Here is a 15,338-nt window from a genome sequence, read left to right on the forward strand (position 1 = left end):
CTTCAACTACATTTATGAGAGCTGTTATGCAGCTATAACCTGTGCGAAACCCGGATTGATTTGGAAATAACATTTCATATTGATCCAAGTATTGTCTTATCTGCGTGTTTAAGTTTTTTTTAAGAACTTTCGATAAAAAAGGTAAAATAGCTTAGCTATTGTTCTGTTCGGTACTCATTACGGTTCTTTGGTATTGAAATGATTTTTGCTTTTTTCCAAATTGCGGGAAAACGAAAAACTAAAATAGTATTGAAAAGATAAGTTAGAGGTTTTAAGGTATATATAAGGGTAGCTTTTAAAAACACTGGATGAATTCCATCAAAACCCACTGAATTAGATTTTATAGATAAGCAAAATTTAAGAACATCTTCTTCATTCACATTGGAATAGCTAAAGCCTATGGAAGACAGGCTGTCAGCTTCCAAATTAAAAGTGATGGAACTATCATGATGTTCAAAAGATGAGAACATCAGATCACAGTTAATAGCATTATCTGAATTATTTTTATGTTTACCAACATCTACATATATCCTTAAGATTTTTCCAAAGCTTATGACCAGCCAGAGAAGGATTTAGTCGAGGAGAATAATAACATTTTCTTGATTCTCTGATTTTAAGCACAACTTTGTTTCTCAAGTCGTTATAAGCTCTCCGAAACACTGCAAGTCTGAAACGTTTTCATTTTTTATATGCCGTATTGTGTTGATTGATTGGTGTTCTTATATTATTAGTAAACCAAGGAGAGTCCTTGCACCTCAAGATTTTTTTTTTCAATTGGGACGTGAACATTAAAAAAGAAGTTTAAATTTTCCTAAATAAATGCAAGTTAATCATTCACAGATTACATTCTAAAAATTAGAGACCAATTAATTGACATTAAGTCGTGTTCTAAGCGTTAGTAATTTATATTTTTGAAGTCCTAAAGCTGTAACTATTACAAGTGTTGTGTATCCAGAAGTAAAAAAAAAGAAAAAAGAACAACCGTATAATCTTAATATATGTATTTATTCGTTGGCTGCCCGTTTCGTTTACCGATTGTCTATGCCACCTGTTAAACAAGTGCCAGCTATATAAGCTGTGTTCATATTCTTGATAGCGGTGGGTACCCAACATCTCCCCCTTTAAGATGTCTAACATATGTTCAGTTTGCGAATCTAAGTCCTTTTGAAGGAACCCGGTTTCGCACTGGACGTTGAGATTCATTAATGGTTGTAAGATCTTCTTCAGTATGTGAGGGTTCAAATGAAGGACTGCTCGTTTTGGCTTGATGTTTTCGCCTTGTTATCTCTAATGTTGTTGAGGGAGGAATGTTTGAGCTATCTTCTCCAGGTAATGGGTTTTGTTAACAAGCCTGCTTTTCACATTCCTGGAAATTAAAAAGAAAGTTAAAATTAGATTTCTCAATTACCGAATGTCTAGGCTTTAATTGGTTCAAATGACGTCTCCAGGTTTTTGCTCCTACTTGGACTGCATACATAACTGTTCCAATCCTTCTAAGTATAACTCCCGGTAACCATGAATTTTGGTGTTTGTTGTAGTTTTTGCCAAAGATTAATTCGTTTGGTTGAAACTCCTTTCGCTTTACTCCATGTTTTAAACAATGGCAATGACAATGGCTTTCGTAGTACCCGTGGCATGATGGTTAGTGCGTTGGACTGTCATGCAAGGGGTCTTGGGTTCAATCCCTGCCTGTGCCACCTTAATTTAAAAAAAAAAAAAAAAAAAATTAATTTTCGCGGGTACTGCCTCTTGCGAGGAATTGACAATTCCTTCAAGAGTAATTCTTGTCATGAAAAAGTGCTTTCTCAAATTAGCCGTTCGGATTCGGCCTTAAATTGTAGGTCCCTTCCATTCCTGACAACAGTACTCGCACACAGGAATGGTTGAGAGTTGTAAGTCACTAGGCCCTGGTTCACAACGGACTGTTGCGCCACCCCATTAGATTAGAATGACAATGGCTTGAGTAGGTCGAGTTGCATTTTCATCTTGCATCCTAGCATAATTTTAGCTATTGTGACATTGTTCGGAAGTTGGCTGTTTGGTGTAGACCTATAGCTATGGAGAAAAGTCTGGAGAGCTGAGATGATGATCATTCGAGCTTTTTCATCGCCCGCTTGAATGTGCCGAAGAACTTTTCCACCTGCTCATTTGACTGCGGGTGAAATGGTACCAATCTGATATGCTGTATATCACCACTGTCGCAAAACTTCCATACGAAAACTGCGTGCCATTATCTGAAACAACGATGTCGCGAAGTCCAAAACTCCAATCCTAGCAAAAACTTCCCGGAACACTCTAATAGTTACAGAGGTTTTAGTCGACTGCATATGAATTTCCGGCCACTTCGAGTAGGAATCCACAATAATCAGAAACATGGAATTCTGAAAGGGCCCACTCGCTGCCACTGGCCACGAAGATAATGGGACCTTGATAGGTGCTGGTGCTGCCGTTGCACATGAAGAACATTTCTTAACCATTTGCATGATGTCCTTATCTATGTTTCATGTGAACAATTCCGGGGTGCCCAGTACAACAATTTTATTTTGTAATAATATACAACCTTTTGCTTCGCTTAAAGCTTCCCGACGGAAATAAACCAAACGTAAGTTTACATCCTGTATTTCTTTTGGCCATGAAGTAAGGAGAAACTGTCGAACTTGCTTTAAAATTGAATCCTTTGCCGTCTCCTTTTAAAGAATATTAAACATGACTGGTAAATTTTGGACTGAAACTGATAAGACTTTGTTGACTTCATCTTTAATTTGAATTGCAGCAATTCCTTTTCAACAGCTTGATGATTTATCAATCGCCATAACGCATTGGCATATCCAAATTTTAAAGTACTTACATATTCAATTTTAAAGTCATACAATAGCAGCGTAAGAGCACATCTCTGTAATCGATGTGCAGATGTACAGCCAAGAGTGGTTGATGATCCGTCTGAAGCAAACATTTTCTGCCATAAATCCATCTGCGAAACTTCTTAACACAAAACACCAATGCCAGTGCTTCTTTTTCGTGTTAGTTAAAGCCCTTAAAACATGTGCCACTGGCTGTTTGGAACCATCTGCAAATCTATGACGTATAACTCCACCAGCAACTATAATTTCCTTCCCCATCCTCGTCGCCATTATTCGTTGGCTGCTAAATCAAAAGAGACCCGTTTACAGATTGTCTATAGTTAACAGATTGTCCATGCCACCTGTTTAACAAGTGACAGCTATATAAGCCGTGTTCATATTCTTGATAGCGGTGAGTATCCAACAACAAGAAACTAAAGGTTCACACTCAAAAGTTAGGTGCACCAGATCGTGATGTGAGAAACAAGACGCAGATAGTTGTTCAAATTGAAGAACTTTATTTAAATGGCTTACGAAAAATACATGAAGCAGTTTACTTGATTCTCTTGTAAAGTGTGTTGGAGTAGATATATTTACTGGGTGTAAATTGAGAGCCTCTAAATCGTCAGTGAGTGAGGACTCTAAGATCAGATTACTATTAAAATCTCCTCCTAAAACAATATAGGGCGATATATTAGCCAACTCATCTAGCTTAGTTAATAATGATGTGGTATCAATATTTTTGTTAGGTCTGTATGCAGATCCCAATACAATTTTTTTTCCCCTGCAAGTTCCTATTATTGTTTACTATAGGTATTAGGCCCAATCGGCAATGATAGCTATAACTGGCTCCTTATGTCGTCTGAACCTGCCTAATGTTTGGTTTTTGGAATAATGGATAGTCTAACAATTGAACAACGCGTTTAGCTTAAATCCTGACCTTACTCAATGATGTGTTCATAAATCAAAAACCTCAAACTCGTTTTTAATTTTAAATCCTTCGATTTACAATAATTGTTGTAATAGAATATTTTAAAGTACATTTACCTACTCAGGAAATAACTTTAATTCAGTATTCTTTTCTGTTGTGTCTGGATTCGTTTGCTCGTAAGAGGATTATAAGGCACTGACTTATTGTATTTAATTTCAAACGGCAGTAGGTATGCTTATGAGTTCAACTTAACTTTCAAAACATATAGAAGACCCACCACCTACCCTTAACAACTTGATATCATGTTACATTACAAACTATTCGATTTCCGGAAACTTTCTTGTTCAAAAGCATTATTTTAATTGTTATTTTGTTTTACTTTTATTTTTCGAAGGAAAATAAGCAACGTAATCTGGAACACTTAAGATGGGAAGCATAAGGTGGCGAAGCACAATGGCTTCTGTGATACTAGCGACAGCTGTTATTTGTCTAGGTAAGTCTTTTGTTTTAAATGAATGCATAATTTTACTTAAATTTTAAATTCCTGGCTTACTTTCAGTTTCCCGTGTGAGTAGTCAAGAACATTCCTACTCCTTGTCACTGTCGAAAACTGATATAACAGTTCTTGTGAACTCTAAAGAGGAATTGGATTTAATGCTTCAGTAAGTATACCACCACAAGTCTGTGTTTATGAAACTTTGATGTTTTCATACTCAAAGCGGTCTATTTAACTTTATATTAATTTAATTTAACTTTTCACCTCCTAATGACCAATCAATTGCACTTACATCCCCTCTTTTCAAGGTCATGGAAACGCTGATTAATTAACAGCTCAAGAAATATTTCGGAATTCGAAAGCTTTCTAATGATCGACAGGTCGGCTTTCTCAGTAATAGGTCGATTGGTGATCTCATAGTTCATCTCACCGAACAATAAAGCAAATCTTAACATCGTTTTCGAGAAAGTAAAATTATTGGGCTTGACATTTCATAAGCATTTGCTAAGGTTTGGCATCAGGCCCTCTTATATCGAAAATTTGCGCCTTCAATTTACTTAAGCCATGAAACGTAAAACATTTAAATTAATGTTTCATAATATAATTAGTGGTTCAATTACGTGACTTGAACATCGTCGACAAGTTTCTTATCTCACTCTTTTTTACCGTTAAAGTTCTAGACAAATAGCCACCTGCATTTATTCGCTTAAACAGTTCAACCGTAGTATACACGCTCCTTGGATTCCTTATTAGTACTCTCTCAAGGCCCACTTCGATCATTCTGTACTTCTGTTTTCTCAAAAGTGACGTTGACACCAGCGCTGATATTATCACAAGTTTTATTCTGCTGGGAATGAGAACTTTTATCCCGAACTGGGTTAAAAGCATCAGACCTAAGGAAAAAGCATGGTTCGATGTGAGTTGTAAAGAGGTTATTAGGGTCAAGAAGGTAAGTCTCCGTTGTTTTAAAGCCAATCCAACTGAGGAAATCCGGAATAAGTTCAAGCAAGCCAGGAAGGCCTGCAACGCCCATATTCGACGGACCAAATTTTTACTTACTTGCTTACTTAAGGTGGCGCTACAGTCCTGTGTGAACTAGGGCCTCACACAACAAACTTCTTCATCTAGATCGGTCCCTAGCTAGATGTCTCCAGTTTCGCGCTCCAAGGTGGGTGAGGTCACTTTCCACTTGTGCGCGCCACCTGATCCGAGGTCTTCCTCTACTGCGCTGTCCTATGGGTGTGGATTCGAAGACTTTCCGGGCTGGAGCATTGGTTTCCATAAGCTCTACGTGACCCATCCATCTTAATCGTTGGACTTTTACCCGTCTTCTCCTCCACACCCATTCGATGCATACGGGACCGTAGATCAGACGAAGAACTTTTTTCTCGAACCGATCGAAGGTGCTTTCATCCACTTTTGTCATAGTCCATGCTTCTGCACCGTATAGCAGGACGGGGATGATAAGGGTCTTATATAGCAACACTTTGGTCCCTCGAGAGAGGACATTACTACTCAATTGCTTTCTTAGTCCAAAGAAACAGCGGTTAGCAAGAGTTATTCTGCGTTTGATCTCAGCGCTGGTGTTGTTTTCTGCGTTTACAGCGGAGCCTAGGTAGACGAAGTCCTTGACTACCTCAAAGTTACGTCTGTTGATGGTGACGTTTTGACCAAGACGTCGGTGTTATATGACCTTTCTTGACGACAGCATTTACTTTGTTTTGCCCTCACTAACCCTTAAACCCAATTTTGACGCCTCTGCCTCAATACTCTCAAAAGCCCTATTAACATCACGCTGAGTTCTTCCGATTATGTCAATGTCATCAGCATAAGCTAGTATTTATTTATTTATTTATTTATTTATCATCAAGCAGAGAGCTAACTCTTACAGACTAGGATTTACATAATTTTTTTAATTTATTAATAATATAGATAATATTTATATGAATGAGAAAAACAAAAACTCAACAATAATATAATAACAATTAACAAAAATATTAAAGTTCAGCTGATTGAATAGTTAATTCATTTAAAACATATGTTTTGAAGGTATCTCTTGAACAACTTTTAAAAATATCTATTTTATTACATACAGCATTAGTTTCCCTGATGCAACGAGAAATTGGCTCATTAAGTCCATAATTTGTGCGATGAAAATATTCATATAAAAGGTTAGATTCACGAACATTCCTCTGAGGAACACGAAGTTTTATAAGATTTAATAAATTAGGACATTTTATGTGATACGTTAAAATATCTCTGATGAATATAACAGAGAAGCAAGTACGCCGACTTTCCAGAGTTTTAATATCGAATAGTGAGCACCTTGTTTTGTAGGTTGGCATATCAATTCGCCAATGTAGTTTAAAGATTAAATATCGAGTAAAGTTTCTTTATTTGGACAGACTCTTGAAAGATAGTGCCTCTAGTGTTGACGTGTGAGCTCTGCACTATTCTTTCGAGCACGATGTTAAAAAAATCACATGGCAACGCATCACCTTGTCTAAAACCTTTTTTGACATCTTAAGGTTCTGTTAAGTTGTTTCCAAGCAGTGTGATGCAGGGATGCCAAAACTAGACATGGCTCTATACAGCTCGTCCCTGTAGATGCTGTCATATGCGGCCTTGAAATCGATGAAAAGATGGTGGGTGTCGATTTGGTGCTCTTGAGTTTTTTCCAGGATCTGCCGTAATGTGAATATTTGATCAACTGTGGACTTTCCTGGTCTAAAACCACACTGATAAGGACCTATCAGGTTGTTGACGATGGGCTTTAGACGTTCACATATTACGGCAGAGAAGATTCTATAGGAGATGTTAAGTAGACTGATTCCTATATAGTTGGTGCAGTTTAGAGGGTCTCCTTTTTTTACGATCAGGCAAACAATACTGAGGTTTCATTTATCGGGCATGCTTTCTTCCGACCATACCTTACAGATAAGTTGGTGCATGCTCCTAACTAACTTATCTCCAGCTGCTTTAAAGAGCTCGGTATTCAAGCCATCCGCTTCAGCGGCTTCATTAGACTTCAACTTAAATATGGCAATCTCTACTTCGTCTAAGTCGGGAGGACGGGATTGTTGGCTTTCGTCGTCTAGTTCGGTTCGTCGTCGCCGTTATACAGTCTGCAGAAGTGGTCCTTCCATATCCTCAGCATTGACTGCGGTTCCACTATGATGTTTCCACTTTCGTCTTTGCAGCCTTCGGTTCTAGGTTTATGTACCTGTAAAATTCGTTTCACCTGTTCATAAATCTTTTGAACTTCATTGCTGCTTTTAAACCTCTTAACATATTCGACCGCACGCTTCTCATGCCTTCTCTTTTTCCTTCTGAGAAGTCGGTGTTCCCCTTGCCTCTTCTGCTCATAGAGCTCATGAGCAGCTCTCGTCCTTTTATGCAGCGCCGCTTTGCGTGCCTGTTATTTTGCTGCATTTGCCTGCCGACATTCCTCATCAATCCAGGGGTTCCTTATTGGTGGCTGCTTGAAACCCAGCACATCAGAGGCGTCTTCTCTGATTGCATCTTGGTAATGTTGCGACTGGTTTTCGATACATTGTGTTGGCGGCAGAGAACTTCGAGAGAGGATACTTGTAACTCGGTCGGAAAAGGATTTGACGATCTCTGGCGATTGTAGCCGTTCGACGTTGTACCTTCTCCCAGCACCTCCCTGTTTTGTGCTTGTCTGGTGTCGATCGCAATATGGTCAATCTGGTTGACGGTAGATTGATTTGGAGAAGTCCAAGTTCCTTTGTGGATGTTGAGGTGTGGAAAACGCGTACTGGCTACTATGTTGTTTAGCCCGCATTAAAATCTATGGACCAAATTTTTACATGACCAAAAATTACGGCAAAAAATACTGCAATGTCCCAAAGGCAGTAAACATTTTTGGTCATTCGTAAAAAACATGAGAAATTCTTCTTCTTCCTCGGTGCTTACGCTCGTTGTGACTGACACTCCACTTGTTAGCTCTCTCGAGAAAGCTAACCTTTTCGCTAGGCAGTTCGCCGCTAATTAAACACTTCCAGTGAGTGTTATGACTCCACCCGTCTTCCATCGCTTCAGGGATTCCATGGGGTAAATCTATTTTCGCACTCGTACTGTTGCGAGAGTCCCAAAAGATCTTAACATACACAAATCCGCTGGTCCGGATGGTATCCCCGCTATTGTTCTGAAGAGGTGTTCTTCAACGTTGGCAAAACCATCATCTTTCCCAAAAAAGACGATTCTTCTTAACAATCTAAGATTATTGCATTTGATATTTCAAAAGCATTTGATAGGGTTTGGCATCAGGCTTTTTTATCGAAAATGTGTGCTTTCGGTTTTCACGAATCCCTGGATTCAAGTCTGAAAACCACAAAGTAAATGCTGGTGTACCCCAGGGCTCTGTTCTATCTCCAACACTCTTTCTCATTTTTATTAATGATCTTCTGTCTAAAATTTCTAATCCAATACATTGTTTTGCTAACCATAGTACTCTTAGCTTTTCATATTCGTTTTCAGATTCACATCCCTCTTCTTCGGATGTGGAACTGCAACGACAAAATATGATAAGTTCATTAAATTCCGATCCATCCATGGATGGCACTTGCATCGATTAGACTGAACTTTTCGATATCCTCGGTATGTGTATCACCAACCTTTTGTGGAACGATCACATACGCGATGTCGCCAAAAATGCCGCTAGATTTTGGGTTTTCTAAGTTGATGCAAGAAGTTTTTCTCCCCCTCTGATCTGGCTGTTATTTACAAGACTTATATACGTCCAAAGCTTGGGTATAACTCCCATATCTGGACTTGTGCTCCTGCAACTGACTTAAGCCTCTTGGAAAGTATTATAGTAGAGTATTTAGATTGATTGGTTATAATACCATAATAGTATCACTTACGTCGCTCGAACATCGTCGTAAAGTTTCCTGTCTCACCCTGTTTAACCGTTATTTTAACTGTTGCTCTAGTGAAATAGCCCAGCTGCATTCCTCCCCTTAAACAGTTCAACCGTAATACTCACGCTTCTAGGAATGCTCATCAGTATATTCTCGAGCCCTACTTCGGTCGTACCGTAAAGTACAGAGATTCCTTCTTTAGCCTCACTACGTGAATGTTTAATGCCTTAAAATAATTCCATGCCTCAACCTAAAATCTATTCAGCAGTTATATTTACTTTATTAATGTTTTATACTAAAAATGTGAATTTTTCCTAATTTCAGTGGAACATTAAACCAAAATGTCAGTATTACCTTCATCAAACAACATCCCGATCTCATCGATCTAGAACCATCGGTCGTAAGCTTCGATGTCAATAATCCAGTCAATGCGACCACAGTCCATATCCTCGGCCTTAAACCAGGATCCATAGATGTTTCGGCTGAATCTAACCCCAATGAAACGTGGATGTAATATTGAAAAACAACAATTTTCTAATCTTTTTCCAAAAGAATAACCAATTTTATTATTATTTTTAAACAATTTCAGAACTCAAGACATATTTTTCCGAGTGCAGGTAGCGAATTCCATGCCAATAGTTTACATTTCATCTGTATTTGGTTGGATCTACTTTGTGGCGTGGTCAATATCATTTTATCCACAAATTTACACAAATTTCAAGCGCAAAAGTGTTGTTGGTCTTAACTTTGACTTTCTGGCATTAAATTTTATCGGATTTCTCTTGTACAGTATTTTCAATATTGGTCTCTATTGGGTGCCAAGTATGCAGGCCGAATATTTTAGCCGTCATCCGCGTGGTTTGAATCCGGTTTTGGTAAATGATGTAGTATTCTCGTTGCATGCTGTGTTTGCAACTAGTATTACGATTTTCCAGTGCTTTATTTATGAGGTTAGTACATAACTATAATAATATCAATAAGTTTGAATTAATGTATTTTTTATTAATTAAATATATTTTAACAGAGAGCAGAGCAAAGAATTTCAATAACAGCTCGTGGCATTGTAGGAGCATTTATTTTAATCGTTGTGATATCAGCGGGTTTGGCGTGGGGAAGTGTAGTTCATTGGCTAGACTTCCTATATTACTGTAGTTACATTAAATTAACAATTACGTTAATTAAGTATATTCCACAGGTAAGAAAATATCAATTTTAAAATTATATAAATATTTGTTATAAACGAGGTCTTTTGGAATGAAAATAATGGTTACAAAAAAGATGTAACCAAAACATTTCCTATTGATAGTTATCAAGAAATAATTATGAGTCATCGGGCATTTAACTTAGAAGTACAACTCAGGGATATCTAAGATGTGTTCACATTTAGAAAAGCAGGGATATCTGTTTTGACAAATGTCCAGAATAATATTTTCAACTTAGATCTTGTAGTAACCTTAGAAGGGTGGTTAATGGGTAGGACTACTATGTCTTGGGTTAAATCGAAGGCAATTGTATTTACTTATTTATTTTCATCATCATCAATTAGAGATTTTAGTAACTCTTACAGACTAGCGAGATACAAAATTTGTCTTAACATGCATTTTAGTTAATTAACCAGAAGGAATAGGCTGACCATATTTTTAAATGTATCCCTACTCAAATGAAAATTAGAATCAATAAAATCAGATATTTGATTAATTTCTCTGACATAGCGAGATATTGGCCCGTTAACAGCATAATTTACTCTGTGAAGTTCCTCATGGAAAAAATAACCAATTCTAAGCACTCGAGTTAGGTTAGGTTAGGTTGGAGTGGCTGTCCAGATATCATTGACACACGTAGACCTCAAGGGTCCATTGTGATACCACTAATGAGGTTACTCATGGGAGAGTAATGAATTTAAACAAACCATTTTGTACTTTTAATAAAGTTAGAGAGACGTTTTGTGTCAATCGTTGCCAGTTCACTGGTATTATCGAAGAAGGGATTACCGAGAAAGTAATTCCTTCTAATGGAGAGTGCTGGACATGTACATAGAAGGTGTTGGACTGTTTCCTCTTCCTCCTCGTCCATGCAGCTTCTACAGAAGTCATTTGTGTAGACTCCTAGCCTCAGAGCATGTCTACCTATGAGACAGTGTCCCGTTATTACTCCAATTGTAGAGCCTATACTTTATCTGCTCAGTGATATTAAGCCTTTTGACCGTTTTAAGTCAATGCTTCGCCATATTTGCTTGGTTGCCAGGCAGGTGGTACTTTGTGACCATCTAGTATTTGTTGTTTCTAAAGCATATTGCTTGAGAAGATATTTGCATGTAGCAAGTGGTGTTCCTATGTTATGTTTTTGTCTAACATAAGGCAGAAGTGTTCCGTTTTTGGCGAGCTCATCGGCTTTGCAATTTCCCGGAATGTCTCTGTGACCCGGCACCCAAATGATGTGAATGTTAAACTGTTCCGTCATCTCCTTCAGAGATGATTGACAATCGTGGACTGTTTGAGAGTTTGTGGAGCTGTCTCCACGCGAGAGATTTAAGAGCGGCTTGGCTGTCCGAGAAGATTCGTATATCCTTACAAGATATAACGTTTTCTTTGAGCCAGGATAGTGCTTCTTTAATCGCCATTACTTCTGCCTGGAATACACTACATTGATTGGGAAGTCTATAGGATAGACTGAGATTCAGTTGTTCTGAAATAAACCACTTCCAACTCCGTGATCGGTCTTTGAACCGTCAGTATAGAAGTGTACCGCATCGTCTTCCAGGGGTCCCTCTTCTTCCCAGGAGGATCTTGAAGGGATGGACACATGGAATCATTTTTGGGGTGGTATAGTCTAAGCGATCTGGGATAGATCTGAAATTGTCTAGAATAGTTGTATGTCCAGTATTGTTACTGGTCCATTGAGAGGTGGCTCTAAGCCTTACACATGAGTTGGCAGCCACCTTTTTAGAGAAGATGTCAAGTGGTGTTAGGTTTAAAAGCACATCCAGTGCTGCGGTTGGTGTTGTGCGAAGTGCTCTTGTGATGCACATACCTGCTGACCGCTGGACTTTAATGAGTTTATTTAGATTTACCATCTTGTCCAGTGCGGTCCACCATACGACGGCTCCATTAATGAGTATCGGCCTGATTACCGAAGTGTATAGCCAGTGGGTTATTTTTGGGGAGAAGCCCCATTTTGATCCTATGGCCTTTTTACAAGTAAAAAGCGCTACAGTAGCCTTTTTGACTCTTTCATCAATATTTGCCTTCCAATTTAGTTTTTTGTCTAAAATGAGGCCCAAATATTTAGCTTGGTCGGAAAAGCTTAATGGTATTCCTTTAATCTTGGTAATCTGGGGAATTTTATATCTTCTCGAAAAGAGTATTAATTCTGTTTTGTGTGGGTTGACGTCTAATCCACATTGCTTAGCCCATTTAGTTAGCCTGCTTAGGGCATTTTGTAGGAGTTCCGAGAGAACTTGGGGTTGCTTCCCAGATACGGATATCGCAACGTCATCAGCGTAGGCAATCACCTTGAAACCCTCTGTTTCCAATGCTGTAAGTAGGTCGTTTACTACCATGTTCCATAAAAGAGGCGAAAGGACTCCACCTTGGGGAGTGCCTCGATTCACCGATCTGGTGGTAGTGAAACTTCTCATGTTAGAAATTATTGTCCTGCTTTTGAGCATGAGACTTATAAGATCTTTGAGTGACTTCTCTAATTTCAGCTTATCCATTGCTGTTGTGATCGCCTGGTAACTGACGTTGTTGAAAGCTTCTTCAATATCTAGGAACGCTACCAGGTGTTGTGATCGCCTGGTAACTGACGTTGTTGAAAGCTTCTTCAATATCTAGGAACGCTACCAGGTTATATTCTTTGTATTCGAGGGAATGTTCAATAGTACGTACCAGTGAGTGAAGTGCTGATTCTACTGATTTTCCCTTAGAGTAAGCATGTTGAGCTGTGTAAATGAAACATGGTTTTAAATTATGTCTGATATAAATTTCAATCAATCTTTCCAAGGTTTTAAGAAGGAAGGATGATAGGCTGATTGGTCGTAGATCTTTAGGGTTAACGTATGAGGGTTTCCCTGCTTTGGGAATGAAGACTACTTTTGCCATTCTCCAGGCTTTGGGAATATATCCCAACCTTACACAGCTTGTCAGAATGATTTCCAATGGTGGAATAATCATGTCTGAGCATTTTTGTAGTTCGGCCGGAATGATTCCATCTGGTCCTAGAGATTTATATGGATCAAAGCTGTCTATGGCCCATTGCAATTTTTCCCGCGTTATTAGATCAACTAAATCGCTTGTAGAAGCTTGAGACTCTGATGTTAAGTCGTTGAGTATGTTAGAACTACCTGGAAAGTGGGTGTCTAATAACAGATTAAGAGATTCTTCATCTGTGATAGTCCACGTGCCTGCTTCTGTCTTTAAAGCACTGGGTATTGTTGGACTTTTTGAGAGAATTTTCCTGAGTCTTGAGGCTTCTGAAGTATTTTCTATTTTACCACAAAAATTTCTCCAAGAAGACCTCTTACTCTTTCTTAATTCTTTTTTATATTGCTTTAGAGCTTGTTTGTATAAGTCCCAGTCAGAAGGAGATCTAGTGTACTTAGATCTGTTGAAGAGTTTGCGACAGCTCTTTCTGAATGGTTCTAGTTCTTTATGCCACCAATGAGGTTTCTTTTTACCCTTTGGTTACAGGGCATGAAGATCTCATTGATTCATTTAAGGCTTCGGTGAGATGATTTACAGAAAGGTCTAGTTCATCTTTACTGGAGGAGCTTTTAAGAAGGTTGTGATTAAGCAGTTGTGCTAGTACCTCCCTATAACGCTCCCAGTTTGTATTCCGGTGATTTCGAAATCCCGTAGATGTAAATATTTGCTACATCTTTGAGCTCAAACTGAATGTATTCGTGGTCAGAGAAGGAATTCTCGAGTTGAAGCATGCAAATTTATAAGAGACAATAAAAACGGTCAGTCAATATGATAGGATAAAATATCTTTAATAAACATTATGGAAAATATTTTGCGGCAGTTTTCTAAGGTCTGAATGCCAAGAAGTTAACGTCGGGTATTATAGGGTTGCATAACATCAACCTTCCATCTAAATTTATAAATAACTATTCTTGTAAATTTTCTTTGAATTTTTCAATTCTAACAGAATGAGTTTTGTAAAACGGATTCCATACCACACAGCAGTACTCCAGAACTGATCTAACATAAACTATGTTAAGCGTTTTTAAGGTATAGGGATCACTTAGACCTTTACAGTTGCGGAAAACAAATACAAGCATAGAGTCCGCCTTATTCACTACTTTACTTACTTATCCGGCTCACAATCCATGAAGGATCTCAGCCTGAGATACTTCAGTCTTCCATCGTGAACGATCCCTCGCATGCACTCTCCAGTCACCGAGACTAAGCGCTCTGGCATACGCAGTCACTTGGTCCTTTTACCGTAGGTTCGGTCTTCCTTGTCGTCTTGAACCTGGGGCTGGGCTGCGAATCCTTTTTTTTATAATCTACAGGCACTCAAGGGGTTATTAGTACCCTTTATATGCTTATATTTAAACACAGTGCGAGCATTAGGTAAATAGGGAAGGATTTAAAAGGAGATACAGGTGCACATTGGTCTTAAAGTTCTAAACATCAAAAAGGGAGGGAAAAACAGTTGGCCAAAGCATTCCACATTCTAGCGGCATCGGGGGTGGGTTACGCTTTAACGACAGGACACAGCATTGAGTGTTCGAAGCATTAAATTCTACACGGTTTTTGATTCCCCATTGTACAATGCTGTCAAGATCAGAATTTAATGAGCTTATCATAAGCTGCCGTTGAAGTTCCACATCCGAAGGACAAGGATGTGAATCTATAAACGAGTATGAGAAGCTGAAGGTACTGTCGTCGGCGAAACAGGATTAGAAGTGGCAGATATATGATCATTTATGAATATAAGAAAGAGTGTCGGAGACAAAACGGAGCCCTGGGGAACACCAGCATTTATTTTATGAATTCCAGACTTGTAACCATCCAATACAAAAATGTTCCACTGTTCGGTGAGATGAACCATGAGATCACCAGTGGACCTATTGCTACGAAAACCATACTGTCGGTCATTAAGAAGCTTCAGTTCTTCGAGATATTTCTTGAGCTGATAATTAATCAGTGTTTCCATGACCTTGAAAAGAAGGGACGTGAGTG

The 15,338-nt window shown here is 38.5% G+C and overlaps 1 protein-coding gene across 6 annotated transcripts in view; it reads left to right on the forward strand.

Moving 5' to 3' along the window:
* LOC129943208 (cystinosin homolog) overlaps positions 1-15,338 on the forward strand; it is a 110,346-nt gene that overhangs the window by 75,740 nt on the left and 19,268 nt on the right. For all 6 annotated transcript variants that reach the window (XM_056052494.1, XM_056052492.1, XM_056052497.1 and 3 more), the window contains exons 2-6: positions 4,166-4,264; positions 4,331-4,433; positions 9,475-9,660; positions 9,740-10,100; positions 10,175-10,345. In XM_056052494.1, coding sequence (XP_055908469.1) covers positions 4,198-4,264; positions 4,331-4,433; positions 9,475-9,660; positions 9,740-10,100; positions 10,175-10,345 — 888 coding nt within the window. In that variant the 5' untranslated portion in view covers positions 4,166-4,197. The remainder of the gene's footprint in view (positions 1-4,165; positions 4,265-4,330; positions 4,434-9,474; positions 9,661-9,739; positions 10,101-10,174; positions 10,346-15,338) is intronic.

Source organism: Eupeodes corollae, chromosome 1, assembly GCF_945859685.1.
Source record: "Eupeodes corollae chromosome 1, idEupCoro1.1, whole genome shotgun sequence".
NCBI lineage: Eukaryota > Metazoa > Arthropoda > Insecta > Diptera > Syrphidae > Eupeodes > Eupeodes corollae.